At 49.0% G+C, this 18987-nt stretch overlaps 1 protein-coding gene across 5 annotated transcripts in view; it reads left to right on the top strand.

The window, feature by feature from the left end:
• Trh (PAS domain-containing protein trachealess) overlaps positions 1-18987 on the top strand; it is a 450481-nt gene that overhangs the window by 410133 nt on the left and 21361 nt on the right. For all 5 annotated transcript variants that reach the window (XM_077681612.1, XM_077681614.1, XM_077681615.1 and 2 more), the window contains one exon: positions 14524-14603. In XM_077681612.1, coding sequence (XP_077537738.1) covers positions 14524-14603 — 80 coding nt within the window. The remainder of the gene's footprint in view (positions 1-14523; positions 14604-18987) is intronic.

Genomic DNA, 18987 nt, shown 5'->3' with positions numbered 1-18987 from the left:
TATGCTTTCAGTAGAAGAACCCTCTGTTGTTGCACGGTGGTGGTCAAGACGGTCTTTTATTTAACACGGTGTTGTGGGTTTGCTTCCCGTGTCTGATGGGGAGATGGGAGAGAGAGAGAGGGAGAGAGAGGGGAGAGAGGGATATAGAGAGGGAGATAGAAAGGAGAGGAAGGTGAGAGCATATCCGACGCTGGTGCGAAATATACCGCTCAAAACGAAGCAGGCTATTAATTGATAACTTAGCCTGACAAAATATGTCATCTTGCCTAGTTGGTGCAGTGTTGGCGCGTTGATAAGCACTGCGAGAAATGAAGCAGAGAAGCAAACCGCAATAGAAGTTTGACCTAAAAACTGATTTAATAAAAATGCCTGCTTCCGTACAGGACATTCGTAGCGGCTGCGCGGACAGCACTGTGTGATTGTCAGTCGTGATGATGGCGCTACCAGAAAGTAAAGATTGACAACGTGGACCAGCATAACTTTAAGCAAAGAAGCACGTGAACAGGCTGATTTTCATGAACGTCTTTTGTTCAGAATCATAGAAACCTTCTCATTCGCTTCTTTTATTTGCAAAAGAAGCTGGCAGCGACGACGTCACCCCTCCAGGATGACTTCGTGGCTCAAACGCACTGCTTGAAAACCAACGTCCTGGATTAGATTCTAGTCATTGGCGGCAGTATTAGGGATAGTGACGGTGCCGGAAAGAAAAGAAAGGAAACGAAGTGTGGGGAAGAGCTTGTCTAAACCCCCTCCTCGAGGAAATCGTTTGGAATTCGCCTCATCCCTTTGAGGCAGCTCACAGGCGGCTCCAGGCAGCAGCTCACAGGATAAAGCGATGGCAAATCCGCGACATGCTTACCTCCAAATCACAAGTTTAATTTAAGAGACAAGCGTCATATTATTTGATTAAAAAGGAGTCAGATACTCAGCGTACACCATGTTTCACTGCAACACAGATTGTAGGTGGGCCAGTTGCTACATAACTGAGTCACAAACAGTGCAGAAAGAGGACGATAGTGTGATCCTCTTATACTCCTGTTTGTGTGATCCTCGTATCGTCCTGTTCCTGCGCTGTTTGTGACTCAGTCATGCTTCACTCTCATTCGAGAAACCCAACTTACCTCAACTCACATCTCAACTCACCTCAACTCACATTCTACACCGGAGGACGTGGACTGAGGCCTACGTTGTTATTTTATGGCAAATAAACTTTCAGTCAATCATTCCCGCTGCAGTAGGCTTTTAAACTCAGGTTCCGGTTTTCTCATCACCTCCTTCAAATTTGCAGTGCTGCTAATGTTTAAGCTGTAACCGGAGGCGCACCGAAATGGTTGTCGGTTTCATTTTCAGCAGCGACGAATGTTTCCTTAGCAATGGTTGCTCACTTCAGCTCTTATTAAGGTAATCTCTCTCTCTCTCTCTCTTACTTGCCACACGTACATACCATCCGACCGCGCGAACGCGAACACAAGATGCGTCCTGGATTCTGACGCCGTATGGCGTGAAAGGTTGTCAGACATTCATTTTCCCGCTGAGAGCAGCGAAAACCTAATACACGTCGGTCTAGGGCACCACGTGACACCTCCCGACACGCGCGCAACGGCTGTGGCTGGCTTCCTCTATGCTCACTGCAGTGGAGGCTGTATCGGCTCCCCCACCTTGCGTATGTATAACCGTGTGATGCGTTTAGTAGATCAAGAACGACGCGGGTCGTCTTCTCCTCCCGGCACGACCGGGCTCATAGGAAACCTACGAGGGTGACCGGCTTCTATTTGCTTTGCCTCGTGTATACTCTGTGTAGTATTATATAGAGACGCCTAGGCCCCGCAGTACACCACCTTCCATCATTATTATTTTTGCCCCGTGTGCTTATGGTTGAGGCCAATAAAAAACCCGGGGTTGCACCCCCCCCCCTCCTTCTTCTGTCCTCTATCCTCCCGAATTCTGTAAGCATGCAGCGAAAAATAAAATAGAGAGAATTGCCCGGATGGGACGGCGGTCGGTGGCCGAGATCCGGGTGCCCTAATCAAGTTAGCCATGAGGCCGGAATGGGTGCTCGCCGCCGCTGCAGCCGGCCCGGAGTCGCTCCCGTGGGACGCGAGGCAGCAGTAAGCAGAGTTAGTCCCCGTCGCTGCTCCGACGCGGAAAGATGGGGCCGACGCCTCCCAGATAAGAAGGCCTCTTAGTAAGAGAAGAGCCAATAACAGGCTTTTTGCTTTTATTATTACCCTCAACCAACAAAGCTCGCTCGCGTACACAACCTAGTCGAATCATTTTTGTACCGCTCGAAATCGTGGTTGGATGGGGGAGCGACTGTGTAGCCTTGCTGGGATCTAAGGGGTGTTGGACGGTTGCAACAGCCTCCGTCGCGCCGGAATCGTGTAGGAGGCCTGCGTGCATACGGCGCAGCGCCGTCACGTCCGAATCGCCGCGACGAACGCCGCTGGATTATCGGAGGCTAGCCGCAACGCGAGTCGCTCTTCTCCTCGCCCCCTTTTTCATCCTCTTCCTCGTCATCCTCGTTTGGTGCAAGTTCTTCGTGATGTAAATAAGCAGGAGGAGTCGCTTGTCTCTACTCCTTGGGGTATCACGTTGTTGCTTACGGCGCGCTTTACTGGCGGCCGCCCCTGAGAGCAGTTTGGAATGAGGTTTACGTGTCGTGCAAAGAACTACAGCCATCACAAGGCAAGAAAAAAGGATAAAACATTTCTTCGGGTCTTTCCAAACTATCGGCTATCACGAGCAAATGAATCACCATGTTACTTTTGCGGAATGATATTTCAACGTACAGGTGTTTCTACACCTTTTTGTTTTGTATAAGTTATTTATTTTGTAGCGCACTCGAAGACCGTTTATAAGTTACTTTTTTTTTTCGCAGTAATATTTTTTTTTTGGCGTACAGTAGTCGGATGGGTAAAGCACGCGTAGTTATACGACCCTTTTCTTGTCTTCAGATGTGTGGATGTTGAAAATTTGTTTTGTGTTCGTGTCCAGGTTATTCCGGCCGAAGAATATTTAATGAATACAGGCGCCCCTAAGGAGTCTTTTTCCTTCAGTGCAAAACTGCCAGAACGGTTCTCTAGCTGTTACCGTCTCTTCCCATTTTTGTGGCTCAAATTCAGATCTGCATGTGACACAGCGCGAGAAACACGAGACGACAGGTGAGGATACACGGACAGAGAGCTTACTAACAATTAAAACTCATCTTCTCTTGACGAGTTACGAATAGTAAAAAGCAGAAAATATGCTGCGTGACACTGCGAAAAAATAAAACAAAAATTAGAGCCCGTACGCTACTGTCAAAATGGAAGGCCATCGAAGCTTTGTTAGGGGGTAACTATATTGAGTGTTGTTCGGTGACTCACAATATTGATATTGTAAGGACGCATGCGCATAGCTTCATTGAATTAATTTTGAATTATTTGTCATATAATTTGTTTTGGGATTGTTTCGATAAAATAATACCTACAGCTGTTTTCTGTGACCATACTCCCTCCGTATAGACGGCAACATATTGGCAGCAGACGGAAATTTTGCAGCGGTTACGACTGCACTGTAAACTGATTAATTGTGACATGTAAATTAAACTCGGCCTAACAAGGGAGTCGTCTTAGCGGTCAAGTTTAGTATAGTTTTTGTAGCGTAAGCTACACTGGCCGAGGTTGAGCAGTTTCGCGTGTGCCGTGAAGGGCCGTTCTGCGCAAGCGCGAGGGACATTGGATTGAATTGAATTGGCTTGGCTTAACTTAACTTGGCTTGGCTTGGCTTGGCTTCGCTTGGATTTGGATTGGATTAAAGTGAATTGTGTTGGATTCTGTTGCTTCATAGCCGCGGCAGACGCACGGGCGCCGGCGCGTGCCCAGGTGTGCGCCTCAATTGCGCAGTAGCCAAGTCTGACGCTGCACCGTAGCCGCTTGATAGCCGTTTCGCGTGGCTCGTGAAGAGCCGTGCTGAACATGCGCGAGGAGCAGTGACTGGACAGGACTGGACTGGACTAGACTGGATTAGACTGAATTGGACTGGACTGGACTGGGCTGGACTGGACTGGATTGGACTGGATTGCTGGACCTTAGCTCACGCTATGTATATCCGGCATAGCAGAGCTAAGCCACTACTAATTTTTTTTCATTACATTGAAATGTTCAGGGCATTTTACTCCATCTGTGGATCGAACGCATGCGATTCTTTGTCAACGCGACCCGATAGGCGCAAAATATTTCGGTCAGAATTTAGCGCAACACAGCTTCGCTTTTAAACGGAATACATCGAAAGCAACTTATGAAATATAACTTTACGAGGTCTGAATAGTGAAGCAGAATAATCGGCCTCGTAGACGGCCTGCCCGAGCACGTATTTTCACAAGTCACGGGCACCACCTCACGCACGCTTATCTAGCCTCCAAGAAACACAACTTCTTTTCTCGTGAATGCAGTGGAGGGTTGGCTTAATTAAGGAATGCTGTTGCAGTGTTGTATACCACGCCTCTTCTTATCTGGATGCTGGAGGAAGGAAGGCATGCGCGCTTGCAACATGTGCACCAAGCGTGTTACCTGACAAGTTTTGAACATCACCCGCGTATTTACGCAGGCCATCATTGAAGCAGCGCCCAATTTGCCGCCCGGGTTACCACACGATACAGAAATTTCATAAATTACCTCATCATCACATTGTACAAATCGCTTTCTGCGCTTCTTAGTGCACTTTTGTCGCACAGAACCTTCCTGATTTACGTTGCGGCACACGCTGCATAATTTGTTGGGTGCCGAAAACAAAAAAACAAGATCACCGCCTGACCGGCGAAATATTTTCTTTAGCCTGTATCTTACTTCCATGAAGGTTAGAAATGACGGGTATCTCCTTTTCTACGTAAGGCTTCTGTTCAGTTTGTGGTCTCCGCAGGTGTCTCAAAAGCTTGTGACCGATGCTGCATAAAAACGTATTGGGGAAACCAGCGAAACAGACTCGCTCTGTTTGGTCGCCGAGACTGCCATGGATGGGCTGACAGCGGGATCTTCACAGTAACTTCTTCAGTGCAGTCATTGCCAGTACTCGCTTTTTAACCTTGGAATGGGCAGACGTGAATGGCGTGAAACCTTTCTGATAATAAAGACCTGTATCGTCCAGGTACAATCTCAGATCTAAGAACAGGAGCCCGTTGTTTCAGGGACCTGCTACGTTAGTACGAAGTCTTCCAACTTTTCGGCGGTAGACGTGCAGAAGGTTCTGGTGACTTGTGACTGCTTTTTATGGCCAACGTTACAGATGAAGAGGGAGTCGCCGGGGGACTGGAGCGGTGCTACCGAAACGGTGTCTTTCAAGGATGCTTCGATGTTTCTGTCATGCCGCGCAAGCAAAACGTCGCTCAAAATACGCGCGATGCAACAAATGATGCAGGCATCCTTCTTTTGAATGTAAATAGAATATTCAAACTGGATGAACGTTGAGCGGAGGTAAAACGGCAACAACTCAACGAAGCCTCCTACAGTAATTCCGCGCACATTTTGGAAGCGGATGGCGCCCATGTTGCTCTGCTCCCGCGACGTCGATTTATTAATCATGCAACCGCTTAATCGCCAGTTCTAATGACCGCTTAGTCCCCCTGCTTCGCAGCGTCACGTTAATTGGACGCGTCCTCAACTGTCCTCTAAACCGCTGGTTTGTTTGGATGTGAGCTTACTTGCTTCTTTGGTCGGTGGGTTCATTCTCGCATTTTGGGCATTCCATTGCCTTTTTATCAGGAAAGTTGGCAGAGCCTTGATCAACTCTTATGGGAGCGATGTCTCATCCGAATGTCTTTTTCGATGGCAGAGACGTCTTTATTTTATAGTTAGGTCTGGAGCACTGCCTGATCCGCTGGATAAATAAATAAATATCACCGCGTACCGGTGAGTGTCGAGGAGATAGGGAAACTATACTAAGAAGGCCCTCTGGTACGCCAACAGCATTCCCTCACCGGAAGATCGTTTGGCCGCCGTGGTTTAGTACTCGGCCACAGCCTTCTTGTGACCTATGGAAGGTCCTTCGTCGTGAAGTGGACACAACCACGCTGATGATTTATCGGGGAGAGATCAACCGCCGTTTACGTTAACGTATTCTCGCACTCCACTGTCACAATGTGCGGGTGTTCCGCGGCCGAACTTGCTATCTTTTTTTTGTCGAAAGCGTGAATACCGGATGAACAAGGGATTAGCTTTACCAGAGGCTGGCCGGGAAAGTTCAATTTTATCCGGTAATTCGAAACCTGATCGAACTAAAAGCACGCGGAGCTTCCATTACGGCGCGCAAGTCGCTCGCGAGTCCCTTTTACTTTCCGCGCTGCCCACACAGTGATTTATGCCATGGCTTGCTAGGTTTACTTCGTACTCGCCGCGGACGCGGCGACAGTTAGAGAATCATGAGGAGGACGCGGGAGGGCCGGGACAGTGCTTGGGGGGCGAGGAAAAACAAAGCGAACGCAGCGACGCGAGCTTGGGTGGCTATTTGTTAAGACAGCCGGTGCGGCACTCCGTAAAAAGAGCCGAATGGACGGAACGTGACTTAGGACACGGGAGCCCGCCCCTCGGCGCACCCGCTGCCACCGGCTCTCCCCAAACTCTCTTTTCTGTCCTCGTTTGCCTCGATCACGCTTCGTCCTCTGTGCTTACGGTGCGCACGTTTTTGCCAGCGCATCACATTACTCCGGCTCTCCAGGACGAGCAACAATGCCCGCTGCCTGTAAAGCTTGCTTTTCCTGCAAAAGGGTCTTGGTGTGGTGGTGCACCCTTTACAGGGCAAATCACCTTTGTTGGTTAGACCCGAAGAAAATGGAACCGGAAGAAATTGAAAATGAACGGGGACAGACGGGAAATTTCTGATGATCGTCCAATATCGAAGGAGAGGTAGTCACACGCGCTTTTTTTTTGCTTATCACTAAGCACAAGCTCTGGTGGGTGACCTTTTCCGTAGACTTGTATGCCATACTGCAGATGCTTTGGTATACATTAAGGGAAGAAAGTTTTCCACCCTGTTCATTCTTCTCCCCCTTGGCCTGTCCCTACAGTCCCCCTCAAAGAAAAAATAAAGAAAGGAGATACGCGAAATTTTCTCTTTGCGCGTCAGGTTCCCATCAACACTCTACTCCCCCAAGTTCGTTCTTATTTTAGAGGAGAAATTCAATTTGGCCCCAGTCGAAGCCACTCTTTCTACAACTTTTGCTTTCCGCAAAACGCACTTTTCGTTTCCTTCGCTCTGTATTAGTTTCGTTTTCCACGTTTCGGCGCCAGGTTATTTGTGTTTGTGTCCCCGCTGACGATGCGACTCGGTGACGTGTTTGTGGCAGCGTGGTGTCGGCATTCCAGCCGGCCCATGTTGATCAGGGCGAGAAGAGGCAGCCGGTTCAGTTATGGCTCCAGGGGACAGGAGGGCCCTCCGCCTACTCCTCCCGTCTTCTTTTGCGGCGTATTTGCTTTGGCTTTGATTACCGTCCTTCTCGGTGACGTGAGTTATTTTTTATGTTGGCTTTGTTATTCTTCCTTTGTGGAACGGAGTCAGTCCGCCCTGCTTGTTGTGCATCGTCTCTATTTTTTGCAGAAAGGGCCGGCTGTGTGCCTTTGGTGTCCGCGTGTCCTCGAGGTCTTGAGGCGGCGTGGGAGACCTTGATGTCGTTATAGACACCGGCCGCGCCGTTCTTTTATTCACCGGGGAGCGTTGTTCGGTTTTCCCACTGCTCTTTTCAAAGTCTATTTTCTTCCCGCGCCTGTCGGGGCAGGAGTACCCTCGAACCGTACCTCTGCCGTGTTTTTTGTGCCACTTCTTGGTATGTTCGGTTCGCGCCCTCTCGTGGTAGGCATCACTGCCTCTCATCGTCTTTTGTGTGTGTGTGTGTTTCTAGTATGGAATGGGCATTACACAAACTGCAGTGTGGCCCACAGCTATGGCTAACAAGATAGCGTCGTTTTCCTTTTTCTGCTTCCTGAATCCTTCATATTTATATTTTTAGGAACGCAAAATAAATGTTTCTTTACAGTGTTTTAGTTTGTGTGTCGTTCATCTATTTTAAATCTTGTTTGTCGCTCCCCTAATTTATATGTGTTTGTTATCTGTGGAGCTGACTTCACGAAATAAACTTCGCATGCTCCAATATTGATTGAATACCCTCGTTGTCATTGCTTAGCAATTGTGGGAGAAATAAAATTTTTAGTTTTGGCAAGCGTCTCTTGTTCTGGCATGGCAACAGCATTTGGCGGCAAAAAATGAATAGCCAAGTATACAGTAGCTGTCGAATTTTCTCGCTCTTTCTATTTCTTACAGTGAAGCGCGTGCGCACAGTGGAAGTTTATGCTGTTTACTATCCTCGGGGGCGGCATAAGAAGCTGGAATAGGGTATTGCGCGAAACACCGGACACTGGCCTTTTATACCACTGTTCAATCGCGTAAGATGCTGGGAGAGAGTTGCACCGTGATGTTCTCCTTCGCCTCCACCTCGATAAAAAAAGATTGTTTAATCCTTCCTGTGATCAACGGGAACTATAATCAACGGGATCGTGCTAACATCTCTCCCAATAGACAGAGACACAGAGGCGGCAGCGTTTTTTACTTTACATGCGTCAGTGAAGAACGCAATGAGGATAATTGGGGTTGACTGTGGAAGTGTTGCGGCGTTTAATTCCTCCCTATACAAAGTGAAGGAAACTACAAACAGCGGTCTTGTGAGTGATCCCGCTTTTCTTTAAAGACAGCGGCTTCTTACATTGGACTGTACTCTACGAAAACGAAATCTGGACACCGTTCTCCATTTCGATCGAAGGTGCACGCGTAAGCAAATGTTCAGATATCTAATTTTATTATTTCACAACAACCTTGTGACAACACTTTCAGAAACACAATATCAAAATACGTTGTTTTTTACATACAACACACACACTGATATGTCGCGATGATCGAATCGCTAATCGCAGGCGCACATAAAGCCGTCGATGATGACCGCAAAATGTAGCCACTTTTTTTTTTTCAACTCCCATTTTTCGTTCGGCTCACGTACGTGCGTCGGGGGGCGGCGATGATGCACCGCGGCCCCTTTCTCCACGATTGGGAGTGACTCCCCAGTGGCGATAAAAAGAAGCGCGCCCAGTTCCAGGCATTGCCGGACACCGGGCAGATTTTTCATCGGCGCCGCCCGACGGTGCGTGATGTGCGATGAGGCTGGACCGCCGACACAGCATAAGGTCGGAGAACTGTGTCGTCACTGCGTGTCCCCACTGTCTCATTCGGCGCCTTCCGATTGGCCGAAACTGCATTGCGCCAGTGCGGCTAAGGGCTCTCGGCGCCTATGGCATGGAGAGAGGGATAACAGCCTCCAGGCATACTCGCAGCGTGTCTGCCGGGTGGAGTGAGTGGGAGAGATACAGAAGGCACTTGACCAGCGACCCGCCCGGCCAGCCGGCCGGCCGATTCGGAGGATTCGCTTTAATTGGGATCTGAATCCCACGGGAGTCCGGCGTTGGCGCCGGCTGCATGCTCCGCGCTAGCCCTGACTACTCGCCACACCACTTCACCTACCAAAGGTTCGCTTGTAGGCGCTGGAAAAATATGGTTAAAAAGGAGAACCAGAAGAAAAAAAAAATGTTATTCGCTTCCAGTTAAAAAGTAGCCCAACATAACGCGAATGGAGTTGAAGCTCGCAAACGTACCCCACGTCCGGCGTGGTAAAGGAAGCGGAATGTCGAAAAGAGAGCGAAGAAAAAAGAGGACGCACAAACACAAAGGGGAAAAAAAACTGGGAGTGGGGTCTTCAGTAGCTTGCGGGAACTGCCCGTCGCCGCTGTGACCGCACGCCTATAATACGGTCGCGCCTCGACCGCTGGCGTGAACGGCTGTAAATGTAATGCCGGCCGCCGCTCTTTGATCTCCTTGTCTGGCCATTTCGCTCCACTCTCGCTTATCTCTCTTTCCCTCTCTCTGCCACTGTTTTTTCAGCCCGTTTTCGAGCATTTTCTTTTTTCCTTTTCTTCGTCCTGCGGTGTCACTGGCTGGCCAGCGTGCGTTGCTATGTTGGGTTGCGTTGGGGCGAACTGGGTCCACCACAGGACGTGCCCGGCCCTAGAATCAGCCAGTCTTTTCCCTCTCTTTTTTTCTCAGTCGCGCTTTTGGTTTCGTTGTCTACGTTGTCCTGGTGTTTGTGTCTGGGCGCGGCGGACTCCAAATCCGTCGCGCGCGCGTGACCGTGCGCAGAGCAACCGAGTCCTGTTTGTTGTTGTCCTGCCTCGAAAGTGTGGGCGTTCCCTGCGTGCCGCAGGGCTTTGTTTTGCAGCAGCGTTTCTAATCGGAACAGCGAGCCTTCGCCTAGCTTGATTGAACCTCGCCAAAAAAAAAAGAACAAAAATAAACAGCACATAAAATAAACAAACAGCTCGATAAGGAGTCAACCTTGCGCTTTGTTGTTTCTCTTCTTAAAGGGACACTGCAGCACTTTTTTCAACTTTTTTGAAAAGTTTAATGCTGGAAGAACGTAGCCACAAAAAAAAAAAAAAACCCAGTACTTAGGTTAGGGGGTCGCGAAGTACCTCAGCCAAAAATTACTGCTCTATGCCCACCAGATAACTTGTAAACTCGCTCAAAAGATTTTTCTCTCTTTCCAAGGTCTTGCCGGTCTTCGACGGCTCTAATTACGCCACTGAGGCCATGTAGCGGCTGTTGGCCGGTTTTCCTTCAGTTGCAGCAAGGAACGCTTTTCGATAGCAACTTTTAAAAAAAGAGCCAAATACAAAGCAGAAATGGAAGGCGTATCTGGATCGGCGAGCAAATAACGCAGTGCCGCTCCGTGCTGGCGATAGCTTCATACATATCTTCGCGTTTAGACCATGTTCATAAAGTTGGCGTTGCTTCTTGCAACACTAAGGCCTGTTTTCATTCCTTCATTCCGCATACCTATAGCGACTGGAACCACCTTCCTTCTAATATTGCTACAATTAGCAACCCCGATTTGTTTCGTACCGCTATGTCTAATATTATATTTTAGGCCATTTGATTCTGTATAACGTTGCATTGATTTCTGCGAATTTCACTTGTCCAGTGTATGTATTTTTTTGTCATATTTGCAATGAATGCCAAAAATTGTCACCCATGCAAACCTCAGCCGCCCTTCTCTCGTCGCAACAGGAAGATTGCGACCTTGTTGACCCGTACAACATTGTTTTGTAGAGGTCATAGCTACTTCTGTTCTGCTGTTTGTACTGCAGTTTCCTGATTTGTTGTAATGTATTTACCCACTCCCCTCTTCGATGCAATTGCCTTGAGGGTATTGAAAAAAAAAAGCTATAGCTTTTACATTGGTTCGACACGCGAAGGAAAGAGTGAAAGCGCATATCGAAAGTGTTGCAGGGTCCCTTTAACCATGGTTGTCATTCCCGCGCTATTTCACGATTACCTTTACTGTTGGTTACTCCTTTGTGTAGTCCTGATCAGAGGGAAGTATAGTATTGGTGGTCATAACCCTGTGTAACGACGAGCAAGCCATGCTATTCTTACGCGAGCTAGCCGGAATGCTTTTCTTCAAGGCGGGTTAGATTCCCCGCCACGGTGACTGCTTTTCAGAGGGAGGCAAAAAAGCGAAGACGCCCGTGTGTCAAGATGTCGGCGCACGTGACATATCCTAAGGCGGTGCAGATTAAAACGGAGCCCTCCACTACGGTGTATCTTTGGCGCATTAAACCCAATAATCCAATGCAGTCTGTGACTATCCTGTGGTTCATAGTCAGCACAATGCCTCTGGTGTCCAATACATGCAGCCAACAACGAGATATCGGCGAATGACGATGATGTGCATAAGTGACTTCGCTGTGACGCCACGTACTGCAATCATGACGTCCTTCACCGCTTAAGGCCACAGCGCAGATCGCATTTTCGTGTCAAATTGTATGCACGTTTCTGCTGCCATTCGCCGAATTCGCTTTGTTCACGGCGGGAATTAGTAACACGATCGCATTGTGGTGAGTCTTTTCTAATGCCTTTTCTAATTCTTTAACAGGATTTTTCTACTTATCGCCATTAACACCTTTTCAAGGATATACAAGTTGGTGTGGTTAGCAGTAGTTTTCTAGGGATATTATTAGTAAACAAGGAAAACAGTTGGCAGTGCCATATTTTATGTTCTCGATAAAAAAAATTCCCTCGCACTTCCCCGAGGGGGAGAGTGTGTAAGTGCGAATGCACGGTTGTTGATTGCGCGATTACGGTGGATATCGTGATCTTAATGAGTAGTCGAGAGATTACACACACGCACACAACTACAAAGAAAGATATTTCACTCGTTATTACTGGTACCGTTGCCCGGTCCGCCATCATCGTTATCGAGATGCAGGACCAGCGACCGCTCTCGACGACGGCGCGCGCTCGACTAATACCCTCCCGCGCCACGCGGCCGCTACACGAGCGCCCTCACGCGTCGGAATGCGGAGCGCCCGCTACGCGAGCGAGAGCTCTCCCGCCCGAAGTGGAGAGGAGGCGCCCAACACCCGCAGTCACTGAGCGGAGAGAGGAGGAGGAGAGTAGCGCGCGCCCATCTCCCCCCGTTGCTAGGGAAGACGAAGAGCGCGCGCACCCGCAGCTGTTGCTATGCGGACGACGGCGGCGGACGATTCAGGCTCGCTTAAGAAGTGCATTCGCACTTAAAAATGCGCAACCAATCAACGAAGTTTCGTATCGACATTGCTACCTTTGTGGCCTGATAAGCAATAAGTAATAGTTATCCGCCGTTACGAAGTTGGATATCGCCGCTGGTGGACAGTTAGCCTGCGTTCTTTCTTGACGTCATATCGCGTGACAGGGGGACGTGACATCAAGTTGCGCAGCCGAAAGCCGAACCCACTACCTTCCTATCAACGCCGTTAGGCTTCAGACTCCGTGTCGCAGGAGTTGGTCCCTTCCAAAGAGCAAGCATCCAGGGCTGGGTCCCTTTATTCTCTTTTTCGGTCCCGACTCACCCCAGTGGCGCCCTATGGGCAGCAAGGGGCAATCTCGGTGCTTCCGTAATGAAGCCCATCTTTATTTCAAGCCCTTGTGCGCCGAGTCACGAGCGGGCAATTAGGGCGACTCCGGTGGACACGGAGGAGCGCCTGTTGTTGCGCTGTGGTCCCCGGTCAGCCCCCAAAACGGCGCGGAAATCAACACTGCTGGCCCGGGAAAACTCCGGCGAGCCCGCTTGACGAAGAGGTCGCTGCTGAATAAGTAACCGCGTCCGACGATCGGCGCGGGGATCTCGGCCATTTGGCGCGCCGCGTGCAGAGTGGCCATCTGTGTAACGCTTAATTCGGTCGCCGGACCAGCAGCCTCTTCCATTGTGCTTTGGCGCCCGGGGGCGACAGACTCTTCTAATCAGAAGCTATGGACTCGCTGTACTCAGCTGCTCCACTGCGCAGTTAGAAACTCTCGGAATACAGACTCCGCCGAGAAAGTGAAACGGAAAGCTTTTTTTTTTCGTTTCTAGATGGCGGCTTTTGTGCTGTTGTGATCTGACGCCGCTTGTGGCAGTACGTGTCCGGCGAGCGTTATTTTATTTGTTTAAATGCGCAGTCGTAAAGGAGGTGGAACCTGCGTAGGATGGAGGACCACGTTGATACTGACAGTTTATTATATAAGCAGCCGGAGACACGACTATATCTTTATGGCGACCTAAACAATGGAGCGAAAACTGGTTTGGCGCACAAAGAGCGAATAACGAGCACAATATCGCGTTTAATGCAATCGCGGACATCTATGCCTGGGCGACCATAGTGTAGGTGCGCAGTGCCGCCTGACCTCGAAGCGAGATGTAGCGACCGAGAACGCTTGTGGCTTGCCGTTTCGCTGGCAACACTTCTAGCTGGGTGCTAGACCGGTACTGAGGCAAAAGCTTACGATTGTGCTATGGTGCCGCGATAAGGCGGCCGATCTTCCCTTATACAACGCGAAGCGAGTTATATCCAGGTGCTATTTCGGTTGAACAGCGAGTTGAGGGTCAATTTAGCCAGGGCCTTTGTGGTTTTCCAAAGGAGCGCAAGATTTCGTTTATTTTTTCGTTTATTTTTTGCTCCATACATTGGCCGAATCGGGAGGAAATCTAGAATGAAAGCATCACCATTGTGATGGGTTGGCCCGCTCGAATGGTGTAGAAGCCTGTTTTTTCGTCGTTGTCATATGTTTTTACTCCCGGATGGAACAGCGTGACTCACAAACGCAGCATTGCGTTACCACCGAGTTCGCCGGAGTTTAAAAGTGAAACCGGCTCTTTCAGCTGAAATGGGACTTTGAATTCGGTCGAGGATAAGCTGGAGTAGCACTGCATGCTCTAATCAACCGAGTTAACGATTGAGTTTGTATTTATTCGCCTGCGTGAGGGGCTCAGGCTTTGAACGTCGCTTACGTCCGATGTACCAAACAGTCACCGAAAGGCATATTTATAGCCGTGTATGTGGGTTACTCTGTGTTCTAAAGCGCTTACTGTGGTTGTATCTATTTTTGCTCGTAACTTCGAAGCTATAGCCCTCCCCGATATCTGCTGTCTTTCAGGAGCTTCACTGCGGGGACGGTCCATGCCGAACTTCGCCGTGGACATTTTCGAGCAGCACCAAGGCACGCACATTCTACAGGTAAGCATATCCCAAGGAAAAGAAAAAAAAAGACCCTGGTCCATCTCCACTAGCGTGAAGCCTGGAGAAGGGCGAAGCATGCAGTGTATAAGTGTATTCTTGGCGCCTTGGCGTTTTTGCCAGTGGATATGAAACCGTTGCGGAGTACAGGTATACAGCTTTGCTGTAAAAGTCTCTTGTCTTTGAAGCACGCAGCTCTCTACCGCGAGGCGTAAACGAGTGTCTCGGTGTTTTTTTAGTACGCGTTACGAAGCGCTCCAGGGCGAGGTGTCAACGAGTGTCCCGGTGTATTTTTAGCTCGCATTACGTTGTAGCGCGAGGCGTAAACAGGTTTCTCGGTGTTTTAGTACCGTGACTACATGAGACGACGATTACGATGACGACAAGAGACGCCAACAGTCCCTAAAAAAACGAAGGGGGGGGGGGGGGCGACGAAACGCCCCCCACTGAAGCGTAGCCAGCGCCACCGAAAATACGCATACAGTTGGATGTAATGCGAAAACGGATGCATTGAAAACGCACAACCCAACCCCTGGAAGGCTGCAAGTGTCCAGTACTGCAATCATTGCGCAGTTTCTTCCAGTAAACCTTATTTATAGTGAAGCCCTCGGGACGGGAACCTGTCTTCGTTGTAAAAGGTGTTTCATTCAAAGCAAGTATGAAGGGCTTTGTAGACACGGAAGTAGGGACAAAAGAAACTTTGAATAAATAAATTCCGTTATAGGGGGCTTATAGATAGTACGGGCACCTATCAGCCGAGGTTTACATTCGCAAACTCAGCATTGTTTGACGAGTCACCTTTGACGCCACGATATATGCTGTGAAACAGGCTTTGACACCAGACGTTGGTTCAGTGAATGAACACATACTCAAGCTCCTTCCAAAAGGCTGCAGTCCATTTCATTTGCAGTAGCTTTCTAGAAGGAGGAGTCATGCGACGAAACTCCGCGAATGACTTGCACGATCACGCTCTGTGCGTTTTTGTTCCTGTTCTTGTGAGTTTTAATTGCTCCAGTCAGCTAGACCATGAAGACTATTTTAGCCTTTGTACGTCAAATAAATAAATTAATAACAGTTGGGACATCGCGGTGCCAGTGAAATACTTCGGCTTTTAGGCACAATGAAGTGGATGGCTGCGTAATGAGACAGACCATTCTGGGGTTATTTGATGAATGCACCGAAATTCGGCTGGAGATTTTTTTAAAGACGATAGTCTTTCTTGGGCTACTTAAACCCAGAAATTTCGGTCTGTCTGTCTGCATGTCTGTCTGTCTGTCTGCCTGTCTGTAACTCGATTCAGCCACCCGGCCAAAGTAAAATTCTTACTGCGCAATAGTCTTATATACTCACAGCCAAATGTAAACGTCTAAGCCCGGTTTATAGGTTCATACTTGTCAACTTTGTTGAACAAGAACAAGGCATTACGCAAATATAAGACAGGAAATTAGTACACAAGGGATATTTACCGTGTTCCTTTATTAAAAAATTTCTGGGTGCTTGGTTTTTCGATAGCAAATGATGTTCTACATCTACTGCAGAATACCGCCGCCTCCTGGCGGCATATGAAAAATCACGCGGCAACAGCAACGAAAGGTTCCACTAGCTAGGTTCCACGTTCTGCTTGGAACGCACGTGGAGCACGGCCACGCGGTTCTATAAACCTTGTAGTCGGCCGCCTCCATTCACGCGCGTTTCCGCCGTACTGCAGCGCTGGCATCGAGGAACCCCACCTGTAGCTGTGGAACGCGGTAAATTCAAATGGCCTTGAGCAAACCTTTAGTGTGTTTACTTTGGGATGAGCACGACGGAACAGGAACAGCATGAGAGGTGAGCGGGAAAGCGAAGGGGGGCATTTCCTTGGCAAATGCCTACAAAGGCTATCGTCTTTTGACGACATTTGCAACGAAAGGAGCAGATACGCGGCCAATCTTTTTTACTCAGACTTTATATACAGTGATACTGACCGACTCCCAAGCTGCATACGGCAAATTACTGATTGAACGAGTATCCCTATCACCATTGGTTATTCTAAAACAAATAAACAACTTACAGAACTACAGATTGTCTGGTCACGTGGCCGCGAATCTATGAAAGGAAATGAGACGGCACACGCCGCTGCCCGCGCCGATACACACCGGGCCATTTCCCAAGAGAGAAATATCTTGCAATCTGAAGGTATCCTCAAGTCCACACCCCTGCGAAGGTACGCCGACATACTCGCCCGCCACCGGCACGGGCACCAGCAATACCCATCACCCACCCACGCCTATCCAGAACCGAAGTCACCTTATTCCGACGATTACCAAAAATCAATCAATCAGGGCGGAGTACAGGGTGTACCCCACCCTGTACCCCGCCCCTTGCAAATACTTCGCCCACCCTGGCACCCTATACCATCTGGTATGGGGGTGTCAACAAATCCCGCCGCTCACTCCTGATCCTCAACCTACGTACGAGCAGTGGGTGGCACGGCTTACCAGCTCCGACCTCCCCTCCCAGCGTATCCTGGTGGAGAGGGCCCGGGTGGCCAGCGCAGGCCAGGGCATCCCGGACTAGAGGAAACCCCCCACCAGGCGGGTGCCCAGACATCAGCGCCTAAGGCTCGCCTAAATGATGTTTGCTCCTCCGTCCCCTCAACTTATTGTGAAAGAACTGAACTGTGAAAGAAGACTCTGAAAGAACTGAACTCGAGCCGCCTTCGTAGCGTTAGCCTCCTGCTACGGTGGGGACAATCAATCAATCAATCAATCAATCAATCAATCAATCAATCAATCAATCAATCAATCAATCAATCAATCAATCAATCAATCAATCAATCAATCAATCAATCAATCAATCAATCAATCAATCAATCTCAATCAATCAATCAATCAATCAATCAATCAATCAATCAATCAATCAATCAATCAATCAATCAATCAGTAAATCAACCACTCGATAAATCAACCACTCAATAAATCAAATGTATGATACGAACAAGCTAAGTGGTTTATTAACAAACCACCTAATGCGTCCACATTATACATAGGTGGAACGAATGGTCAGTTTGGATTTCATGATACTTGTGTTAAGCACGATAAATGGGATTAAACGCGTTTTTCGTGTAACTCTTAACAGAACTATTGTAACATTCAGCCTCGCCACAGGGTGCAATATCACAAGTTAGCCAGATAAAGTGAATGACACTCTGAAACAATTTAGCCCAAATATCTTTCCGGTTTTCGCTTGTCTATCCACAATCCAGTGTGTGTCAAAATGGCAGGTTCGGTTAGTTGATGCGTATTCACTTTTCGAGAAACCAGCGCAAGGGATCACAGCGCTGCGTTTTTCTTCCCTACTACGTCTGCGTTAGGCTAGGATTCAGTAAGTAAAGCTCGGTGGGATTAGTCTAGTCCGTGGAAATATATTCTGCTTAAAAAGTTTCTTCGTAACAGCTCTGATTTAGGCTGGCACTATTTGAGACGGGAAAAACTATATTTTGTGTTTTAACGGAGCTTCCCTTCGTACCAAAAATGGCGCTAAGCTTGAGCGTATTCGCGTCTAGATGCTTTCGTGGGCAGACCTCTACATTTCACCTCGGGTTAAAGTTACAGCCAGAAGTCAGGGCAGACGGCGGTGGAGACTAAGGATTAGCGCCCTCAGCGCAGCTGGGCGTACGTAGTAATTTCGCCTGCAGCGCCTGACACTTCTCAAAACCGGAGGCATTTCGTTTTTCCTGGGACAAACGTCTTGAGCCGCTCTTCTCCGGGCATGCTAAAGTCTCGCTACTACCGGGCTCAGTTCCGGCGTGAAATATCCGACTCGAGGAGGTAAATTTTTTTGTGCGTCACGTAGCTTGCGCACCAACGTACGTGACCTGAATTCTGTGCGACAACGAGAAGAACACAACTCTGAGATAAAACAACAAAAAATAAAACACCCCCGGATGAACCTTTGTTCAGATCGGGTACTGTATAACAAAGCAGCGTTTTCCGCGAGCGCGCCGTGTCGTCGCAGCGCAGGTTTTAGACGTATTCCTTCTCTCTTCCGCCTCCGTATTCTTCGCGTCTCTCTCGAAGCGCTGCTTGTATTCTTATCGCTCCACGAAGACGTCTGGGTATTTGTCGCCCCCCTAGCATCGCTCGCGTTTACGGGTCTGCGAGCGAAGGTGGTGTTTGAATCCCAGATTGGGCCACCCGGGGCCTGGCGTCTTCCCGCGCGATTCGAATAGAGACCGTACCTTCGTCTCAGTTTCAGACGAGGAAGCGCTGGGCTTGCACAAAGCCCGGTTCCAGCTCGCAATATTGCCGCTCCTCTTCTCTGAATCCGGGGAGCGCGTCGGCTTTCCCGCAAGGCTCAGAGATTCTGCGGGGAAAGTACACACACGAGGAGAACGGTGCTGACG

This window comes from Haemaphysalis longicornis, unplaced genomic scaffold (assembly GCF_048455015.1).
Source record: "Haemaphysalis longicornis isolate Haplotype H1 unplaced genomic scaffold, Haemaphysalis longicornis Haplotype H1 scaffold_8, whole genome shotgun sequence".
Lineage (NCBI taxonomy): Eukaryota > Metazoa > Arthropoda > Arachnida > Ixodida > Ixodidae > Haemaphysalis > Haemaphysalis longicornis.
This window is presented reverse-complemented; position numbering and strand designations above follow the sequence as displayed.